We start from the raw sequence: 20,137 nt of genomic DNA on the forward strand, positions 1-20,137 counted from the left end.
CACGGTGTCCCATTGCGCCAAAAGCAGTTAAGTCCTGCTGGCCACATGACCTGGAAAGCTGTCTGTGGTCAAACACCGGTTCCCTCGGCCTGAAAAGTGAGATGAGCACCGCAACCCCATAGTCACCTTTGACTGGACTTATCCGTCCCAGGGTCCTTTAACTTTACCTTTTTTTACCTTTAAAAAAATGTTCCCGTCGTTATTTGTTTCCCCCTTTTTCTGTTACAACTGTAAAAAAAGCAAAACAAATGTCAGATGCCAAGACCAGCACTCTAACCAGCAGGTATTAATCCCCAGAGGTTTGGCAACACAACAGCAAAAAGCATTTTTGCCTTCTTTCCAAAAGCTCAAAGGGAGCCAGTGGTGCAGATCTCAGGAATTCCTCAAGTGCAAGAGAAGCATTCCCAGGCACCCATTGGGTCACAGAATCATAGAGTCGGAAGGGACCGCCAAAGGTCATTCAGCCCAACCCCCCTGCAATGCAAGAAACTTCACTGTAATTTGTGGAAAAAGCTTTTCTGTTGAAGCCAATAAAATACTAATTATGGTGTAGGTTTGGTTCTGGTATGTGTGTGCCTGTTTGATGTCCATGACACCTGTTGACCCCTACCTGGGAAGAGGTGATGAAGGAACTTCCCGAAATAATGGGAGTAGCTGGCACACGAATCTCGGGCCTCACTTTGTTTGTGTAACCACTTTGATGCACAGCCAACCGTAGTTGCTCTTGGCATCTCCCTCCAGGAATCTGTACTGGACGGACTGGAACCGCGAAGCCCCCAAAATCGAGACATCCACTGTGACTGGGGAACACAGGCGGATTTTGGTCAACCAAGACATTGGGCTGCCCAACGGCTTGACCTTCGACCCCTTCTCCAAACTGATTTGCTGGGCAGATGCAGGTAAGGGGCATTTCGCGGAGAGAAATGGAGGGGGTTAGGAATCACAGTCGGGCTTTTAAGGACCCAACAGTCAAGATCAACCACATTCAGGGCTGCACTTCATGTTATTATAATTGGGTTGCCTGCATACAGAACCTTATTTATTTCCTTGAAACCTGTGTGTATAAACCTTGACTATAAAGGTTGAGAGTGTGCTCTTAAAAACCAGAAAGGATCTGACTGTACGGCATATTTTATTTATTTTGTTCCCTTGCATTTATACCCCATTTCCCTCCATTATGGAAGCCAGATTGCGTCCAGGCACTAATCCACCCAAAGCATTGACCAGACCTGGAGCTGCTTAGCTCAGCAAGGTGGTGGCTTTGTGAACCTTCAGACCAGACTTCCTCAACCTCGGCCCTCCAGATGTTTTGAGACTACAATTCCCATCATCCCTGACCACTGGTCCTGCTAGCTAGGGATCATGGGAGTTGTAGGCCAAAAACATCTGGAGGGCCGAGGCTGAGGAAGCCTGCTTCAGACCATAACCCGGGACACACAAAGGCGATGATGTGCAGGCATCGGGAAAATGGTATTTCAGGAACGCTTGTCTCCTGTTACAGATCACCTAACTAAAGACACCTCCCTTCCCAAAAGCATTCTGGCGCTTCCTGCCCACAGCCCGTCTTTTTAGGCTAATGCTCCACTCACAATGTGCCCCCCCAAAAAAACGGGATGTGCAAATCAGTCCTTCACTTAAGGTCAGCCCAATTCTGCAACCTGAATCATCTACCATATTGGCCTGAATATAAGCTGCACCCAAATATACAGTGGTGCCCTGCAAGACGAATGCGTCGCAAGATGAAAAACCCACTAGACAAAAGGGTTTTCCGTTTTTCGATGCGCTTCGCAAGACGAATTTCCCTATGGGCTTGCTTCGCAAGACGAAAACATCTTGCGTGTCTTGTGATTTTTTTCGCTCCCCCCCCCTTTTTCTAAGCTGCTAAGCTGCTAATAGCCTCTTAGCCGCTAAGCCGCTAAGCTTTTAATAGCCGCTAAGCCACTAAACCGCTAAGCCGCTAATAGGGTTGTTTCGCAAGACGAAAAAACCGCTAGACGAAGAGACTCGCGGAATGGATTATTTGTCTTGCGAGGCACCACTGTAAGCTGCAGCTTTAAAATTGGAGGCGGGGAGAAGAAAAGGAGACAAAATACCCAAATATAAGCCACTCCATTCCTTGCTGCTCCTGGGGGGGGGGCGCTGTGTTGCCGATGGCCTTTTCCCTTCCCGGCCTTGGGGCAGAGGACAGGGGACTACACACAGGGCAGGTGCCGGTTTGCCACTCTCCTGGCGCTGTTTGCCCAGCGCTCCTGGCTGCATACCATAAGGTTGTGAATACAGTGGTGCCCCACAAGACGAACGCCTTGCAAGACGGAAAACCCGCTAGACGAAAGGGTTTTCCATTTTGGAGGCGCTTCGCAAAACGAATTTCCCTATGGGCTTGCTTTGCAAGACAAAAATGTCTTGCGAGTTCCTGCGGGGCTTTTTCCCTCCCCCCCCTTTTCCTAAGCCCTAAGCCGCTTATCAGCTGATCCGCTAAAAGCCGCTAAACCGCTAATAGCGCTAATCCGCTAAGCTGTCAATGGGCTTGCTTTGCAAGATGAAAAAACCGCTATATGAAGAGCCTCACGGAACGGATTAATTTCGTCTTGCGAGGCACCACTGTATAAGCTGCATTTTCACTTTTTACATTGCGAAAAAAATGTGGCTTATATTCAGGCTAATACGGTATTTGCAATTATGGACCAGAGCAAGGAAGTGAATGACCCCAATTTAACTCTCCCTCTTTTTGCTTTGGGAAAAGGAACCAAGAAGCTGGAATGCGCACTGCCTAACGGGACAGGGCGTCGCGTCATTCAGAACCACCTCAACTATCCCTTCAGCATTGTGAGCTATGCCAATCACTTCTACCACACGGACTGGAGAAGGTAGGTCCCGAAGGCTGGGAGGAAAGCCTTTTTTAACACAAAGCCGATTAACATTTAAGTGACCTACAAGTTTGGGTTGATGTTCTTTTCGCACTATGAAGGTACCCCCACACACTTGGCCCAACCATTCCGGATGTGGAAAAGTCAATGCAGGGAGAGTTTGTCGTCTCCTGCATTGTACAGGAAATGTGTCTTGGGAAGAACTGTAGAATGAGGCCTCAAAAATGGCTCACCTGCTGGTGTTTGGGGAACCTGGGCCAGTTGAGGGGGTCAGACTTAACTCCGACCACTCACAACACTTTAAAAGAGTCTTGCATTAGCTGGAGTCATTTTTCATCATTGTGCCTCTGTTGACTTTTCACACTTTAGCATAGGCCAGCTAGCCACTGCTCTTGAAGGAATGATGTTGCATTGGATGAAAACCATTTTCCCTCCCCCATTTTCTGCTCAGGGATGGCGTCATAGCTGTGAACAAAGACAGTGGTGCTTTTACAGGTGAATATCTTCCAGAACAGCGAACACATCTCTATGGAATAACAGCCGTTCACCCATACTGCCCAGGAGGTAAGATCTGGGGTTTGACAGAAACGTATGTTGCTTAACCACAAGCATTTTTTGCTCCCTGGGAAAATTCTTCTTTTTAGTGATTTTTCTCAGGGCTGTTGCAAAACTGTTCTTGCTGCTGACATCACAGTGCAGTAGAACAGGAAACAGCCATGGCAAATGAAGCGTTCCTGCAGAATCCTTGTCTCTGTCTACCTATCGGGACTGAGGGCAATTTACCTCTAAAAAGGTAAAGTCCCCTGACCGTTAGGTCCAGTCGTGACCAACTCTGGGGTTGCGGCGCTCATCTTGCTTTATTGGCCGAGAGAGCCAGCGTACAGCTTCCAGGTCATTTGGCCAGAATGACCAAGCCGCTTCTGGCGAACCAGAGCAGCGCACAGAAACACCGTTTACCTTCCCGCCAGAGCGGTACCTATTTATCTACTTGCACTTTGACGTGCTTTCAAACTGCTAGGTGGGCAGGAGCAGGGACAGAGCAATGGGAGCTCACCCCGTTGCAGGGATTCAAACCGCCGACCTTCTGATCGGCAAGTCCTAGGCCCTGTGGTTTAACCCACAGCGCCACCTGCGTCCTCTACATCTGATTAATTCCCATCAGATCCGCACTGTGGGATTCCTAGCAGAAAAGTGCTGTGAACTCAGCACATCGATAGGATTCCTGACTGGGCAGTGAGTGAAAAGGAAGATCCAGCTAAAAACTAAAAGGTGCCAAAACTGTGGCCTTGCAACAAGTTATAAAAACCCTGCAAGGGCAGGATGTTTTTTGCAGAACGTTTTGGCCTCTTCAGAAGTGCGTCAACTTATGTCTTTTATTCAGCAGAGAAAATATGGTTTTTTGGCCATCAGAGAGGCATATCACCGCCTATGAACTCTACACACACACACACACAAACACACACAGAGAGAGAGAGAGAGAGAGAGAGAGAGAGAGAGAGAGAGAGAGAGAGCGCGCTGGGAGGGACAGGAAGGAGTTTGCATCTTCTTTACCTTAAGAATTGTCTTCCTTCAATATAACCCTTGCTGCTTCTCTTTTTGCAGGAAGAAAATAAGCTACTGGTACTTGAGGCAGAAGAAAGGGCCGGGGGGGGGGGGGAAGAGTTCCATTGTGGCAGCTGGAAGGAGACTCCCGCTGAGAAGATATTATTGTACAGAGTGCAAAAGACCCCTCTCCCAACTATATGAAGACAACCAGCAATATGTATTGAAGGGAATTAAGTGGTTTAACTTAGAGCAAAATTATCCAGTATTTTTTAAGTTATACCTCAAATCTTTTTACTACTGTATTTTTTTTTTTATGAAAACATTTTTTTTATGTATTGCCAAGATGAAATGGTGCTATACCCTTTTGCTGATGGGAGCAACTTTGGAAAAAAATAATAATTATGAACATATACATTTATCCTTATATGAGAATATGCTAGAATGAACTGGCTCAAATCTACCCTTCCCACCCCCCACCCCCAGGGCTCTGCGCAAGTGAGGTGTATGTGCCAACACCTGACTGAAACTTCTGGTCTTTTCTAGGCTACTCCATGAATTTAATAATAATAAAAATAATAAATTTTCTAAAGCCGTTTCAAGGCTTTTTGTTTTTGACACGACTACCGGGAACTTCTGCTCAAAGCACAATGAAATGCGGTGTGTGTGTGTGTATAAAAGGAACACTCCACATTTGAGGTGGGGGCCTTGGAAGTTCGGAGCATCACTTATCCCATGCAATACGCTCTCTGAGCACACTCCCTCGAAGTGGAGGGACTGTGGCAGCTCCTGTTGTTCTTGGCAGCCTCGCACTAAAGGATGATGGTTGGGATCGGTTTAATCCAAGCTTTTATTCACGTAAAGAAAAAAATGATATGGAGCGGATGTGCTGACAGCTGCCCTTGTTTTCTTTCCAAACATGGCAGCCGTATCCTTTTTTTCTCAACTGCATGCGAGGTTCAGCTTGGAGGAGTTCCCCTAAGGGTGAGGCCAGCAGCAGCAGCAGCAGCAGCAGCAGCAGCTGGAGAGCCAGGAACCTGCCTGCTTTGCTCATCTCCCCACCTTGCCCAGTCTGTGGTCAGTTTTTGGATCGGCAATAATCGCCTGGACCGCTACAATGGCTTCGTTGATCTTCGTCTGCAGCTCGCGGAGCTCTTCTATATGCAGGAGGCGGAGGATCTGGGCAGCTTCGTTCAGAACGGCATCTGGGGCGGAAGGGAAGAGGAAAAGGAAAGGGCTGATCAAGCTTTAGTTCGCCATTACCTTTGGAGCCGAGCCCTAAGTGCTTAAGCTCAGTCAGCTGCCCTGAAACTTTATTTCTTTCTTCTACAAGACAAGGGGGATTGATGATGTCTTGGGCCAAGAGCAGCTGAAGCAACCCTGAAGTCAGCCCTTGCATCCGTCTCTCTTGGGAAATGATGGAGGACGGCTCCTTTGGGGGTGAAGGCAAACTGCGGGAAGGTTACAGAAGTTGCTGTGGCTGTAAAGACCGATATGCGAGAGCCTTACAGACAAGGACATTAAGAGGAGTTTTGCTCTGGATCTAGCCAAAGGCCAGTCTAGGGCCGAATCCTGTTCTCACAGTGGCCAAGCAGGTGCTCCAATGGGAAGCTCGCAAGCAGGACGTGAGTGCAATAATGCTCTCCCCACTGTTATTCCCAGCCACTGATATTCATCATCATCATAATTTATTATGTAGACCCTGCCCATTTGGCTGGGTTTCCCCAGCCACTCTGGGCAGCTCCCAACAGAATAATAATAATAATAATAATAATAATAATAATAATAATAATAGGTAAAGGTAAAGGGACCCCTGACCATTAGGTCCAGTCGTGGCCGACTCTGAGGTTGCGGCGCTCATCTCGCTTTATTGGCCAAGGGCGCCGGTGTACAGCTTCCAGGTCATTTGGCCAGAATGACCAAGCCGCTTCTGGCGAACCAGAGCAGTAGCAGTGCAGTAGAACAGGAAACAGCCATGGCAAATGAAACGTTCCTGCAGAATCCTTCTCTGTCTACCTATCGGGACTGAGGGCAATTTACCTCTAAAAAGGTAAAGGGACCCCTGACCGTTAGGTCCAGTCGTGACCGACTCTGGGGTTGCGGCGCTCATCTTGCTTTATTGGCCGAGAGAGCCAGCGTACAGCTTCCAGGTCATTTGGCCAGAATGACCAAGCCGCTTCTGGCGAACCAGAGCAGCGCACAGAAACACCGTTTACCTTCCCGCCAGAGCGGTACCTATTTATCTACTTGCACTTTGACGTGCTTTCAAACTGCTAGGTTGGCAGGAGCAGGGACCGAGCAACGGGAGCTCACCCCGTTGCGGGGATTCGAACCGCCGACCTTCTGATCGGCAAGTCCTAGGCTCTGTGGTTTAACCCACAGCACCACCCGCATCCCCTAATAATAAAGTGATAAAACATCAGACATTAAAAACCTCCCTATTCAGAGGAATAGTGCCTCTGACAGTAGAGGGAACCCAACCATTGACAGCCTTATTCTTTTAAAGTCCTCCAACTTTGGCCATCTCTACCTCTTCCATAATTTAATTAGTGCTGTGTTAAGAAGTACCCTTCCATGCTAAGATGGATGTCCACAAATTCTAGCACTGCCACAGAGCACCAGAGCGAACTAAAGCAACGATAATAATAATAATAATAATAATAATAATAATAATAATAGTTTTAATATTTATTCCCTGCCCATCTGGCTGGGTGAAAATGGAAAGTCACATCTGGATGGATTGCAGGTCTTCTTTGGCTAGCAAAGGCCCCATATCCCCTGGTGCCCAGCTCCCAAAAGACGGGCAGAGCGCCAGTGCAGCATCCCATACCAAGAAGGCGAGTAAAATCTCAGGGGCTGAACTCTGGCTTGTGAACACGCCTCTCTAGGCCAGTGTTTCTCCACCAGTTGCAGGTGAACATAGTGGCATCTCCTTACTCCCATGCATTTGAGGTGCTGGGAGGGGCACTGATCCAACACTGGCTTTAAAAGCAGAAAAGAGAAGGGCATCACACTCCTTTCTGGAACTAGCTCTTCCTGGGCTCCCTAAATCGGGGTGAGATGCCATCACAAATCCAACACTGATTAGAGAGGTCTTCAACTTGCCCTGCCTTGGGCAGGATGGGGGGAAAAGAAACGGGAAATATGCTCCCATTCCCTTGGGTTCCTATTTTCCCCTTTTCCCAGGTGTTCTGTGCCTCCAAAGGAGGGCTAACCCTGACCCACAGGACTACGGATTACGCCCTCCTTGAAGCGTTCTCTCCACTAACTTAATTGAAATAGTTTTAGTAAGTTACTCTCACGGGGAGAGTATTTTCTCCCAAGTATGTAAGGAGGGTGGGGACGCAGGTGGCGCTGTGGGTTAAAGCCTCAGCGCCTAGGACTTGCCGATCGAAAGGTTGGCGGTTCGAATCCCTGCGGCGGGGTGCACTCCTGCTGCTCGGTCCCAGCGCCTGCCAACCTAGCAGTTCGAAAGCACCTCCGGGTGCAAGTAGATAAATAGGGACCGCTTACCAGCGGGAAGGTAAACGGCGTTTCCGTGTGCGGCTCTGGCTCGCCAGAGCAGCGATGTCACGCTGGCCACGTGACCCGGAAGTGTCTCCGGACAGCGCTGGCCCTTGGCCTCTTAAGTGAGATGGGCGCACAACCCCAGAGTCTGTCAAGACTGGCCCGTACGGGCAGGGGTACCTTTACCTTTACCTTTATGTAAGGAGGAGAGGAGGCTGGCAACTCGATGCGCCCTAACACTTCTGATAACAGCAGGACACTGATTAAAATACAAATCCTGTTCGCAGCAGGGCAAGAGAAAGTGGGACATGCTTTGTGATGAGCTTACACACAACATGATGCTCATGCATCCAAACTTGCCCAGCATGCAAACCATGGTGTCTTCAAAGGATGTGCACAGAACACCCCCCCCCCCAAAGAACATTTGCTGTATTGAAGCGCACTCTCTTACCTCCTGTGTCAAAGCCAAGAATGTGCTTGTCCAAGGTGACAGGCAAGCCCTTGGGGAAAGAAAAGGGAGAAAAGTGTTATGCCTTCTCTTCAACAACTGAATTTATCCAAGTCATCAGATTTGGTGGTGTTGATTCCATTTACTCAACTCAAGTCCTGCAAATCCTAAAATAAAATAATAATAATAATAATAATAATAATAATAATAATATCTTTATTGTCATTGCCCCCTCTCGGGGACAACGAAAATTACTTGGCTGCTCCATCCACCCAGGTAGGGCACTCCACACAAAATCAGAACAACTATAGAAACACTAATTAAAACTAATTAAGACGCTCCAGTTGCTAGCTACTTTGATGACCAGCATTTCCTCACTTCTGCTTCCAAAGATTTCAAGTCTCCCAACTCTCCCAACATGTGGTGGGCAGGATTGTGGCCTCAGAAGCTAAGGCATTTGGAAAGGAAGCTGCTTAGAAGTTTAAATTAATTTATTCCACAAAGGGGCTGTTTGATGATTCCAGGTCTTTTAAGAACACAAGACAAGCCTACAGAATCAAATCCAAAGGTCCATCAAGTCCAATGGCATATTCTCACAGAAGCCTTTTGGAAGTCCGCAAGCTGGACCTGAGAACAAGAGGGGATTTGTGATTTTTCCCACAGCTTTTAAGATACGGAAGCTAGATAGAGAGGACTTGCAAGTCAAAACACCACTCGTACGTACCCCTACTTTTTACAAATGCCATGTGCGATTTCATAGCAAGAAGCAAAAAACCCAACATCTTCCCCAATTAAAATCAGTTCCCATTTATCAGCTAATTTCCAGCTAATCTACTGCATCGGGCTCATAGCCTTCGCTGCTACCACCCAAGGATCATGGGTCTGGTGGTCTCAGGCAGGAGACAAGAGAAGAGCTCTGGCATTATTCTCACACAGGGCAAGTTGCCACGAGGGAACCTGTCAAGCGAGATTAATCGGCAATGTGGTCTCTGAGCGCAGCCAGCTGCTCAGCAGCCAGTGAGTTGCCTAGGAAGAATTTTATCAGCTGACCTCCGCATACTCTGCCAGTGGCTGATCTCAGTAAGAGATGTTAAAACAGCAGAACACAGCGTGACTCTTCCCTCTCTGAATGCACTCCGCTGTGGGCTGCCTGCTGCGTCCCTGGTCTGACTATTTTCATGGATGCATTAATTCCAGCAATCCTTGTGTTCAATTACAGAACTACCGTATTTTCCCATCTGCAAGACGTCCCCGTGTATAAGACACCCCCTATTTTGGGGGACCCAGATTTAAAAAAATGGGAGATGGCCCAGAGTATAAGAAGCCCCCTAATTTTTGACATTATTTTTTAGGGGGGGGGGGAACCTAATCTTATACACAGAAAAATACGGCATTTATTTAGCTCCACAGCTCTGGAGAGGCGCTGTGCCCATGGCACTCCTATGCAAATCCATGAGCTGCTAAAAGCAGCTTGTGCCACAGGAATTTCTGAGTGCTTTTAGCTCATTCACACCAACTATGTATAGGTGTAGAAGGCACCTCTCTGAAGAGACGTGCTTTTCATTTAAGGTAACTGTCATGTAATGTGGCTACTTCCGAAAGGCGGTCTTCTCTCTGCATCCTTTCTGCGCAGGATTGCCTGGGCTGTTGCTGGTTTCAGACCCTGGCAGCTTTATTAACGCAGAGGGATTTCAAGCCATTGAAAACTGGCCGTAATTGAGGCAAAGGGTTCACCGGCTGTACAGAGACAGAGAGTTAGACATACCTCTTTGGACTGATTTGCCTTGGCGACAGCCTCCTGACTCAAACGCTCCTGAACCAAGATGCGAATTGCCTGGGAAGGAAAAAGAAGGCGAAAGCCCATGTAAGTGATGGAGGATCCCCCTGGCCCAGGCTGATCTAGAAGAGCTTACAGAAGCCAGCATGACATACGGTGGCAAATGATGCGATGAGTTCAGGGCATATGGTGCCTAAACTGGCAGGGGCGAGGGAGATCCTTACTGTGAAGAACTTACACCAAAAAAAATTCAGTGGTGCCTTCCAAGATTGTGCCTTCCTAAGAAGTGGCCAACTTTTGTTTCAACTAGTATTTGAATACATTCCCTTTTCTTTCCCTCCACTTAGCTGATACTGATTCTGCAGTAGCTCCTGAGGGCAGAGGTGGGAGTGAGGAAATAACGGGTGAGATTTTTCGGGCACAAAAGCTCTTGCCCCTTAAGCTGCTGCCTCTCAGGCCAAACAAGATGTCACAAACAGTAAACGTGCATTTAAAAAAATCCCGACGACAGCATTTGTTCACGGTTGAGGTGACTGTGAGTGACCAAGAGGCGATCCTACAGAGGAAAAACCAGCTTGCAGAGGGATGATTTAGAGTGTGGAAAAAATGTCAGGAATTCCACTATTTGGCCTCTGCTCTGCTCTAAACTACTCTCCCAGAACTGCTTTCCCCTAAACAAAGCAACCTCTAGGATTTAAACACACATTATCTGCATATAAATATTTAGGTTGGCCATACAGGCTAGGCCTCCACACAAGTGTGAATGGATAATTGAATGACCATGGAGGCGCTGGGTACATCACCCATGCAGGTCCCACAGGCATAGATCACAACTATCACATGGCTAAAGATGGGCTTGGAATTCTGACAAACTCCTTTTGTTTTGTGCTGACTTGGACACCCTACACAAACCTCGGGACCTTAGCTGCATTTCAAAGTCTGCAACAAAGATGGGTTTTAAAGAACCGATGCCAGAAAAGAGAACTTCTGGTCGTCAATTACTTCTGCCTGTGCCCAGTCTTCTGACATGGTCAACAAGCTCAGTTTTGCTTCTATCTCTTTCCATGGGAAAAAGGCAGCACCAAATATCAACAGAGAAATTGTGGCCATAGCACAACTAACCGCCGTACTTGTTTCCAAGGCTACCAAAGTTCCTCCAGGGGCGCGGGTGGTACTGTGGGTTAAACCACAGAGCCTAGGACTTGCCGATCAAAAGGTCAGCAGTTCGAATCCCCGCGATGGGGTGAGCTCCCAATGCTCGGTCCCTGCTCCTGCCAACCTTGCAGTTTGAAAGCATGTCAAAGTGCAAGTAGATCAATAGGTACCGCTCTGGTGGGAAGGTAAACGGCATTTCCGTGCACTGCTCTGGTTCGCCAGAAGTGACTAGTCATGCTGGCCACATGACCCGGAAGCTGTACACCTGCTCCCTCGGCCAATAAAGCGAGATGAGCGACACAACCCCAGAGTCGGTCACGACTGGACCTCATGGTCAGGGGTCCCTTTACCTTTACCTTTAAAGGAGGGCAGAGAGGCCAGGAGCCTCAATGCAAGGGCCACTCGCCTCACAGCAAACCTAGATTTAGCTGAAGCAGGAGCTGAGCCACAGCACATTTACTCCTGAGTAAGTCCCACAGAATGAAGCTGGCAGGGCTTACTTGTGAGTAAACACACTCTGGCCTGAGATGCACAACTCGGGAGTCAGTTACTTGGGAAACTTCTGAAGCTCTCTCTTAGATGAACTGCTCTTATGGCAGGAAGATTTTTTAAAATATATGTTAAAGCACCCCTTTCAATGACAGGATGGTAGCGTGAAGATCAACATTAGGAATGGTTTCCTAGCTTTAAATGCAGCTGGTAATTGGAATAATTATCCTGCCACTGAAAGGTGTGCAGGAGTAGGTAAAGAGAGGACTTTTGAAAGCATCAGTAATTCACGAAGGGTGAAGGACAGAGGCTGGACAATGTGCCCCACAAGTTTCCTTCCTCTTCAAAACTTCTCACCCCAAACTCATTCTAGGCTACCAATTAAAATTAAAAAAAAAACAGACGTTTAGCATCTTTTCTGGGGGAAGGAGAGTGGTCAGCAGGCTTGTACAAACCATTTAAAAAACCTCTTTTAATCTACTGCAGTTTGTATTTATGAAGAAAGAACAGGCTGCTAACGAGCTAACCTTGAGCATCACCAAATAGTCATCATGACGCTGGATCTGAAGGAGGTTCGCCAAAGCCATCACACCAGCCTTAAAGTCAGGGTTGTTTACTGTGGAAAAGCAGACGCACACAAGTTGATTCCCCTTGAAAATAGTAACAGCATGAAATTTTCTTTGGAATTGCTTAATCCAGGTGCCACCTTTTACAGCAAGAGGGGGAACCTGTGGCTCTTAGCCTAATTTCATGCAGGTGGGGGAAGCCCGGAAGAAAGCGGAGATGGATGGAGCAATTGAAGGAAGTGGTGGGGAGGGGATCTTCTGGTGCTTTTACCTTTTGGTAAACCTTTTGGCTTTTACCTTCTGGTGCTTTTGTTAAAAGTGATTTATCCCTTTCCTGGCAGCCTGGGGAAGGTGCGTGGGGAGAAAGGATAGTCCCGCCCACTTTTGGCCCTGGCCCCTCCCACCGCTGGCTTCGCTCCCACCTACTGCCTGCATGCAACTCCTGAAAGATTACCACCCCCCAAGGGAATTTGGCCCTGGAGACCCTCCCCTGTCTCACGGCATGAAATACGGTGGCTTCTTCACTCACCATCCAGGTTGATGAGGGGTTCTGCATTTTTAGATGCATTGTCTGTGTTCTTAGCCCCCTCAGGCGTGGAGTCCTTATACTTGTCAGCTGTTGAAACAAAAGCCGTTCTGGCCCGTGAGTGACAAAGGGGTTTTAGAGGACTACGGATGAGCTAAAAATGAAAGGAAGCAGCCCCAGGCCAACAAAGGAAACAGGCACTGAATTATTCTTCTCCGTGAGAACAGCTTGTGCACAGAACGGCAGCAGCTGTCCAAGATGCCCACAGCCTTCGCGTCAGAAGCCTGTCAATTGCTAATAAAAATGATGACACTTAAGTAGCAGCTGAACATGGAAAGAAAACAACAGATTTTCTGAACAATGCGGGAAACTGAGAAGCACTGCCCAAACGCAGGGAAACGTGAGGCCAAAACTATACATTTGGCGAAGAACCCGATGGGGGTATCAGCAAAGAGTTGCAAATTGGCAAAGTAGAGAACTGGCAGGCAGGCAAAGGGTATTTATGTGCCCATAAAACTTTCCTCTACTCTGCTTGCTGTTCCTTGCAAACCTTGGATTCTGTGGGCTGGCCAGGTTAAAAAAACACCAACGGCAATAGCCGGGGTGGTGGTTTCAGAGAAAAAGCTTTTGGGGGCAGGGAAAGAGTTAATATTTTCCCCCTTGCAGCTATTTGACAGAGAGCCAGGCTCCCAATCCTAAGTGTCTGTCACATGTAGTAACTGAGTGTGATAGAAAACTCAGGCTTGTGGATAATCAAGGGCAAAACTGTGAGTCAAAAATCTCTGGACTCTCAAGCCCACTTCTCTCAAGCCAATGTCCCACTGATGATGACAGAACTCAGGTGGCTTCCAAATTGATTTGTTCAAGATTACAGCCTTACACGACAGACTTATTCTGAACTGGAAGTTTGGGTGTGCTAGAGCCTCTAGCTTCCGTGGCCTCGCTGATGCCTAGCGACTGAATCCTGCTAACTTCCAAGCAATATAGTCTCTCCGCATTCAGACTCCTTTATCTTTTAATGTCGCCTTGTGTGAGCTCCCTTCACCCTACACCTCTTGCAGCAATGGCACGAGATTCAACACTGTACGGGCAACTGAGAAAGTAAGAAATAAAGCTTAAGCCGTAACAGAAGAGTTACAGCACAATCCGGGGCATTTCTCCCCAAGGCACGTTTTATTGAGATCAACGACACTCACTCTGAGGCAAGGTGTTGCCCTTTTAAAGACTCTAGCCATGGAATGAAATAAAGGAGTATTCCCTTTATGCACCTTAAAAAACTACAGCCACAAATTAAGAGTAAATTACAGTGTTAATTGGCACATGCTTTCTGGCCTCTTTCTGGCTCAGCTTGAAAAACAGCACTGCAAAGGAAAGGGATCTATACTGCCTTTGAAGACAAGGGAGAGTGAAAAGTCAAACATACCGTTGTCCCCATACTCAAGCCTAACTGCCAGTCCCAAAAGCCAGTCAATTGTTTCTTGTCGCTCTTGGATGTTGAAGGGACAATTCACATCTTTAAGGTACTGTGAAAAACAAGAAGATTGAACTAAGAACCTTCAATGATTCATAAGAAATTAGCAAACACTGCAGGTTTGTCTGGGAGAGCAGCTTCCCGGGCAATGGGCATCTTGACTTGGGAGGGTAACACTAAGGAATTGAGGAGGGGGCAGAAATAGAAAATTGCTGCTGCTGCTGCTCCTTGCCTGGGTAAACTTAACATTTATCCGTTTGTAAGGGCTCAACACGCAAACTGCATACAAAAGCCACGCCCTTGCGTTGGGCCTGCAAGAATTTGTCTGCAGCTAAACACGTCTGGCCAATGCCAGAATGGGAGATCACTTGGGAACCTCATCTATGCCACCTTGAACTTCATCATGGATGAAAGGTGGGATATAAATCTAACACAGACAAAGGAAAAGCCCCTCAATGGCTACAAGCTGTGATGGGTATGTTCTACACCTGTTGTCAGAGGCAATAAATGCCTCTGAATATCAGCTGCTGGGAACTGCTAGAAGGAAGGGTGGTCTTGCGTTTGGGTTTCCAATCGGGGCACCTGGCTGGCCACAGTGATGCTGGTCTTCAGGGGTCAGCAAACTTTTTCAGCAGGGGGCCGGTCCACTGTCCCTCAGACCTTGTGGGGGGCCAGACTATATATATTTTTTTTGGGGGGGGAATGAACGAACTCCTATGCCCCACAAATAACCCAGAGATGCATTTTAAATAAAAGCACACATTCCACTCATGTAAAAAACACGCTGATTCCCGGACCATTCGCAGGCCAGATTTAGAAGGCGATTGGGCCGGATCGGGCCCCCAGGCCTTAGTTTGCCTACCCATGGTCTAGATCAGCGGTTCTCAACCTGTAGGCCCCCAGATGATGTTGGACTACAACTCCCATCATCCCTGAGCTCTGGCCTTGCTAGCTAGGGGTGATGGGAGTTGTAGTTCAACAACATCTGGGGACCCACAGGTTGAGAAAGGCTGGTCTAGATGGTCCCTTTTGCCTGATCCAGCACAGCTCTGCTTATGTTCTCAAAGAAATGATGAATTGGGCATTTTGCCTCTGCAAAGCAAAGGGATGCAGAAGCACAAACATGGCCATGTGACATTGTTCACAGCAAACGGTCTTGGGGCAGGAGCTGCCACTGACAGATCACACTGACAAGCACTTCCAGACCGGAAATAATAACTGTTAGCGTCAACTAAAGTTTCAAGAAGTACTAACCTTTTCAAAGGACTTTGTCCATTCTGCAGCATTGTGGATGTTTCTCAGATTCCCTCTGTCTTCAATTTTGTAGTGTCTGATTTTCTGGTCTTCAAGCCAAACAATGAAGTTTCGAAATTCAGTTTCATCTGTGATAACAGATTAATAAAGTCACATTGATGATGTCAAAGCCTATCCCAAGTCATTGAATCCACCAAAGGATGTATGCCACTACAGAGCTTTCCAAACTTTTCATGTCGGTGACACACTTTTTAGACAAGCATCATTTTGTAATTTAGTTTTATTAGCAAACTGGAGGTTAAACTAAACATCTTAAGGCAGCCCTGTTCAGGGAAGTTTTTAATCTGTGATATTTTAGTGGATTTTTGGTTTTTATGGAAGCCACCCAGAGTGGCTGGGGAGACCCAGCCAGATGGGCGGGGTACAAATAATAAATTATTATTATTATTATTATTATTATTATTATTATTATTATTAAACTAACCCCTTTCCAGGAAAGCAGGGAGTGTTTGTGCGACACCCCTACACACAGCATCTGACACACTTAACGTGTTGCGACACACAGTTTGGAAAGCTCTGGGCTAAAGGATGAACTGCATAAGGAAAACAAAGCAGACTAACAGAGGATGTACCAGAAACCCTTGAACACATTAAATGAAAATATATTTCATTTCATTCATTCATTTTATTTGTATGCCCCTTTTCCACCCAAAAATCATGTTCAAATTGGCTTACAACAAAGAAACAGGGATGCATTTCAAACAACACTACAAAAACAATTTCATATCATAGCAAAATAACACAGCAATAATTTCATAACCTAACAAGACAATAGCAAATATAACAACATACAAAAAAACAACAACCACTTTCCAATACTATAATTATAGCATGCACCATCCAATAGCAATAATAATAATAAACTGTATCAGAGCACTTCCCTCGACCCACCACTGAGCACACCAAGCAGGGAAGTTAAGTTAAGCTAAGCAGATATATAAGACTGGAATATTTAATTATTAAGATGCAAAATTACAATCTCAATAATAAAGTTACAAAGTAATAACAAGGAAGTCATGCAAGGGTGGAGGGAAGACACAGGGCAAGAAATAGGAAATGGATAAATGCTGGTACATAATGAAATGTGAAAGTGTGAATTTACAAATATAACGTATATGTATCAATATGTAAAGGTTTCATATATGTATTGCAACATTAATAATAAATTAAGTGCATAATAATAATAATAATTGTCCAGGGCAGCTGTCCAGGGCAGCAGTCTACCAGCTCCATCTGGTGCGCAGGCTAAGATCCTACCTGCCCGCAGACTGTCTCGCCAGAGTGATACACGTTCTGGTTATCTCCCGCTTGGACTACTGCAATGCGCTCTATGTGGGGCTACCTTTGAAGGTGACCCGGAAACTACAACTAATCCAGAATGTGGCAGCTAGACTGGTGACTGGGGGCGGCCGCTGAGACCACATAACACCTTAAAAGACCTACATTGGCTCCCAGTACGTTTCCGAGCACAATTCAAAGTGTTGGTACTGACCTTTAAAGCCCTTAAACAGCTTCGGTCCAGTATATCTGAAGGAGCGTCTCCACCGCCATCGTTCTGCCCGGACGCTGAGGTCTAGCGCCGAGGGCCTTCTGGCGGTTCCCTCATTGCGAGAAGCAAAGCTACAGGGAACCAGGCAGAGGGCCTTCTCGGTGGTGGCGCCCGCCCTGTGGAACGCCCTCCCACCAGATGTCAAAGAGAAAAACAACTACCAGACTTTTAGAAGACATCTGAAGGCAGCCCTGTTTAGGGAAGCTTTTAATGTTTAATAAATTATTGTATTTTAGTGTTTTGTTGGAAGCCGCCCAGAGTGGCTGGGGAAACACACCCAGATGGGCGGGGTATAATAATAATAATAATAATAATAATAATAATAATAATAATAATAATAATAATAAAAATAAATGTGCATGAATTGAGCACAGCACACGCGAGTCAAAGTAACGTGTGAACCGAGCTGGGATGGGGGCGGGGGGGGAGAGGAAGAAGACCAAAGGCGCCAAGGGGCGTGGCCAAGACAGCCACGGGGCGGCGCTAAGGGGGCCACGTGCGCACGCATGCGCGCTGAGGGGCCAGCCTCCGGCCACGACGGAGAGGAAAGGCGCCGAGGAGAGTTTGGGCCTAGCCGCCTCACCTCGGCAGTTGAACCCGGCCGGGTTGTGGTAGTCAAGCGCTGACAGCTTCCGCCGGAACATGGCGCCGCGCCTCGGGATAGCCTCTGCCCGGCTCGGTTGCCGCCGCCGCCGCCGCCGCCGCCTCAGCGAGAAGCGCCTCAGTCGCTGCGAAGAAGACGGCGAGAGGCTGAGCGCGCCTGCGCAGCGGAGGGTGGAGTGGGCGGGGCTGCGAGGGGGGTTATAAACCCGCGGTGGCCAATCGGTGCTCGTGCCCAGCCGAGTGAGCGGGGCGAGAGGAGGGGAAGCGATCGGGAAGGAGGCGCCGAAGAAGTTGACTGACAGCCGCCCTGGCGTATAGAGGCGAGAGGCAGAGGCGGCTTGTGAGGAAGGAAAGGGATGCTGAGGAGGAAGGCGCCATAGATTTGTAACGTGCAGAGGGAGGCGGAGGGCTGGGTTCCGGGGCCAGTTCAAACTTTTTATTTTGCCAACCATAAAAATCAGTGGGGACAATCATGGGCTTGGGGGCAACAGTGATGGCTCTAAACAAAATGGTTTTGTTCAAAGGCTTTTTAGGCAGACGGAGGGCAACAGGAAGGACGAAAGCTTCCCCTGTTGAATATCCGCCTGCTGCCTAGTTTTTTAAGTGCACAGGAATGCAACGTTGGAGGTTGCCTTTTGTTTGCATGTGTTTCAAGAAATCCTGCTAACAGCATCTGGCTAGTGGGATGGAGTAAAGGATTTCCCTATTTTTCAAAAGAGGATATTCCACAGTTCAGGCCAGTGAAGATTTAAATCGATTTTAAAAAATCTGATCCATTTTCTAAAGTGAATTATTGGACAGGTGGAGTTAAAGCTTGTTTTTATGTTACAAAAGAACATTGAAAAATTAGTAGTTTTGTTTGGATTATATTTTGTTGTTGGATTTTTATAGGAGCCACCCTGGAAGCCAGTCCAAAGGGTGTCACTCATAACTTTCAGATCTCACACTTCATCATTTAGAAGCCAGAGCTGTCTTAGACTGCAGCTGTATGTCCACAACTAGGATTTCTGCATCATTGAACTAAGTGGGATGTACTTCTGAGCAGACGTGTAAGCAAGCCACTCTGAGAGCCTTTTTGGCTGAAGAGTAGGATACAAACGCTAGTCTAAATAAAGCTTTGCGGAAATGTTTTGAACATCTGCTCGCTGCTCATAAACGTGATTTCGGGTCAGAGAATTCTCACCGTGCTGTTTTCGCTCCAGAGATTTGAACCTGGGTCTCCGTAGCCCGTATCCTACATCCAAGACAAAAAACGAGGCGTCTCTTCTGTGCCACAGCCTACTTCCTTCCTGGAGTTGCTGTGGTTATCAGGTCAGTGGGCTTTTGCCCAAACTATCCAGCAGAGGGCTTTTTGCAGAAGGAATCAACTTGCAGCTCTCTGTGGCGAAGCTCCCACAAATTATTATAACGTGCCTGCTAATAACAGAATGGCAAGGTGGATATGGAGCACACAGGGAGCATCTTTCTTGGAGCTGTTACTTTCGAAGGAGCAGAGAGTCGGCCCAGGATACCTGAAGGAGCATTTCCACCCCCATTGTTCGGCCAGGACACTGAGGTCCAGCTCTGAGGGCCTTCTGGTGGTTCCCTCCCTGCAAGAAGTGAGGTTACAGGGTGCCAGGCAGAGGGCCTTCTCAGTGGTGGCGCCTGCCCTGTGGAACATCCTCCCATCAGATGTCAAAGAAACCCAGCCAGATGGGTGGGATATAAATAATAAATAAATAATAATAATACAGTCATACCTCACGTTACGTTTGCTTCAGGTTGCGCGTTTTCAGGTTGCGTCCTGTGGTGACCCAGAAGTACCGGAAAGGGTTACTTCCGGGTTTCGCCGCTTGCGCATGTGCAGGCGCGCAAAATGACGTCATGCGCAGAAGCGACAAATCACAACCTGCAGATGCGGGTTGCGTTCTTTTCAGGTTGCGAACAGGCCTCTGGAACGGATACCATTCGCAACCAGAGGTACCACTGTAATGATTATTGTTGTTGTTTAGTCATTTAGGCGTGTCCGACTCTTCGTGACCCCCTGGACCAGAGCACGCCAGGCCCTCCTGTCTTCCACTGCCTCCCGCAGTTGGGTCAAACTCATGCTGGTAGCTTCCAGAACACTATCCAACCATCTCGTCCTCTGTCGTCCCCTTCTCCTTGTGCCCTCCATCTTTCCCGACATCAGGGTCTTTCCCAGGGAGTCTTCTCTTCTCATGAAGTGGCCAAAGTCTTGGAGCCTCAGCTTCAGGATCTGTCCTTCCAGTGAGCACTCAGGGCTGATTTCCTTCAGAATGGAGAGGTTGGATCTTCTTGCAGTCCATGGGACTCTCAAGAGTCT

General features: G+C 47.6%; 2 protein-coding genes across 2 annotated transcripts in view; one reads left to right on the plus strand and one right to left on the minus strand.

Annotated features, from left to right (window-relative positions):
• The window catches only part of NID2 (nidogen 2), a 74,050-nt gene extending 69,049 nt beyond the window's left edge, over positions 1–5,001 (plus strand). The window contains exons 18-21 of the mRNA XM_079982905.1: positions 742–899; positions 2,744–2,867; positions 3,319–3,431; positions 4,470–5,001. Of these exons, the coding sequence (XP_079839031.1) occupies positions 742–899; positions 2,744–2,867; positions 3,319–3,431; positions 4,470–4,480 (406 nt within the window). The 3' untranslated portion in view covers positions 4,481–5,001. The remainder of the gene's footprint in view (positions 1–741; positions 900–2,743; positions 2,868–3,318; positions 3,432–4,469) is intronic.
• Positions 5,002–5,241: 240 nt separating this feature from the next.
• RTRAF (RNA transcription, translation and transport factor) lies at positions 5,242–17,976 on the minus strand. Its single transcript, XM_079963103.1, has 8 exons — positions 17,795–17,976; positions 15,603–15,730; positions 14,301–14,400; positions 12,881–12,967; positions 12,313–12,401; positions 10,130–10,198; positions 8,368–8,416; positions 5,242–5,614 (listed from the first exon to the last, which is right to left on the minus strand). The coding sequence occupies exons 1-8, from the start codon at positions 17,853–17,855 to the stop codon at positions 5,460–5,462; spliced, it is 738 nt and encodes a 245-aa protein (XP_079819229.1). The 5' UTR covers positions 17,856–17,976; the 3' UTR covers positions 5,242–5,459.
• Between the last annotated feature and the right edge of the window lie 2,161 nt (positions 17,977–20,137).

Source organism: Podarcis cretensis (genome assembly GCF_951804945.1).
Source record: "Podarcis cretensis genome assembly, chromosome: 1".
Classification (NCBI taxonomy): domain Eukaryota; kingdom Metazoa; phylum Chordata; class Lepidosauria; order Squamata; family Lacertidae; genus Podarcis; species Podarcis cretensis.

Bases quoted from the DNA above. Each gene is read 5' to 3' on its own strand.
- RTRAF (XM_079963103.1), bottom strand. From the start codon at position 17,855: ATGTTCCGGCGGAAGCTGTCAGCGCTTGACTACCACAACCCGGCCGGG. The intron at 12,968-14,300 runs GTATGTTTGACT...TTGTTTCAACAG, and splicing joins GCTTGAGTATGGGGACAACG to CTGACAAGTATAAGGACTCC. The intron at 12,402-12,880 runs GTGAGTGAAGAA...GCTTTTCCACAG, and splicing joins ACCCCTCATCAACCTGGATG to TAAACAACCCTGACTTTAAG.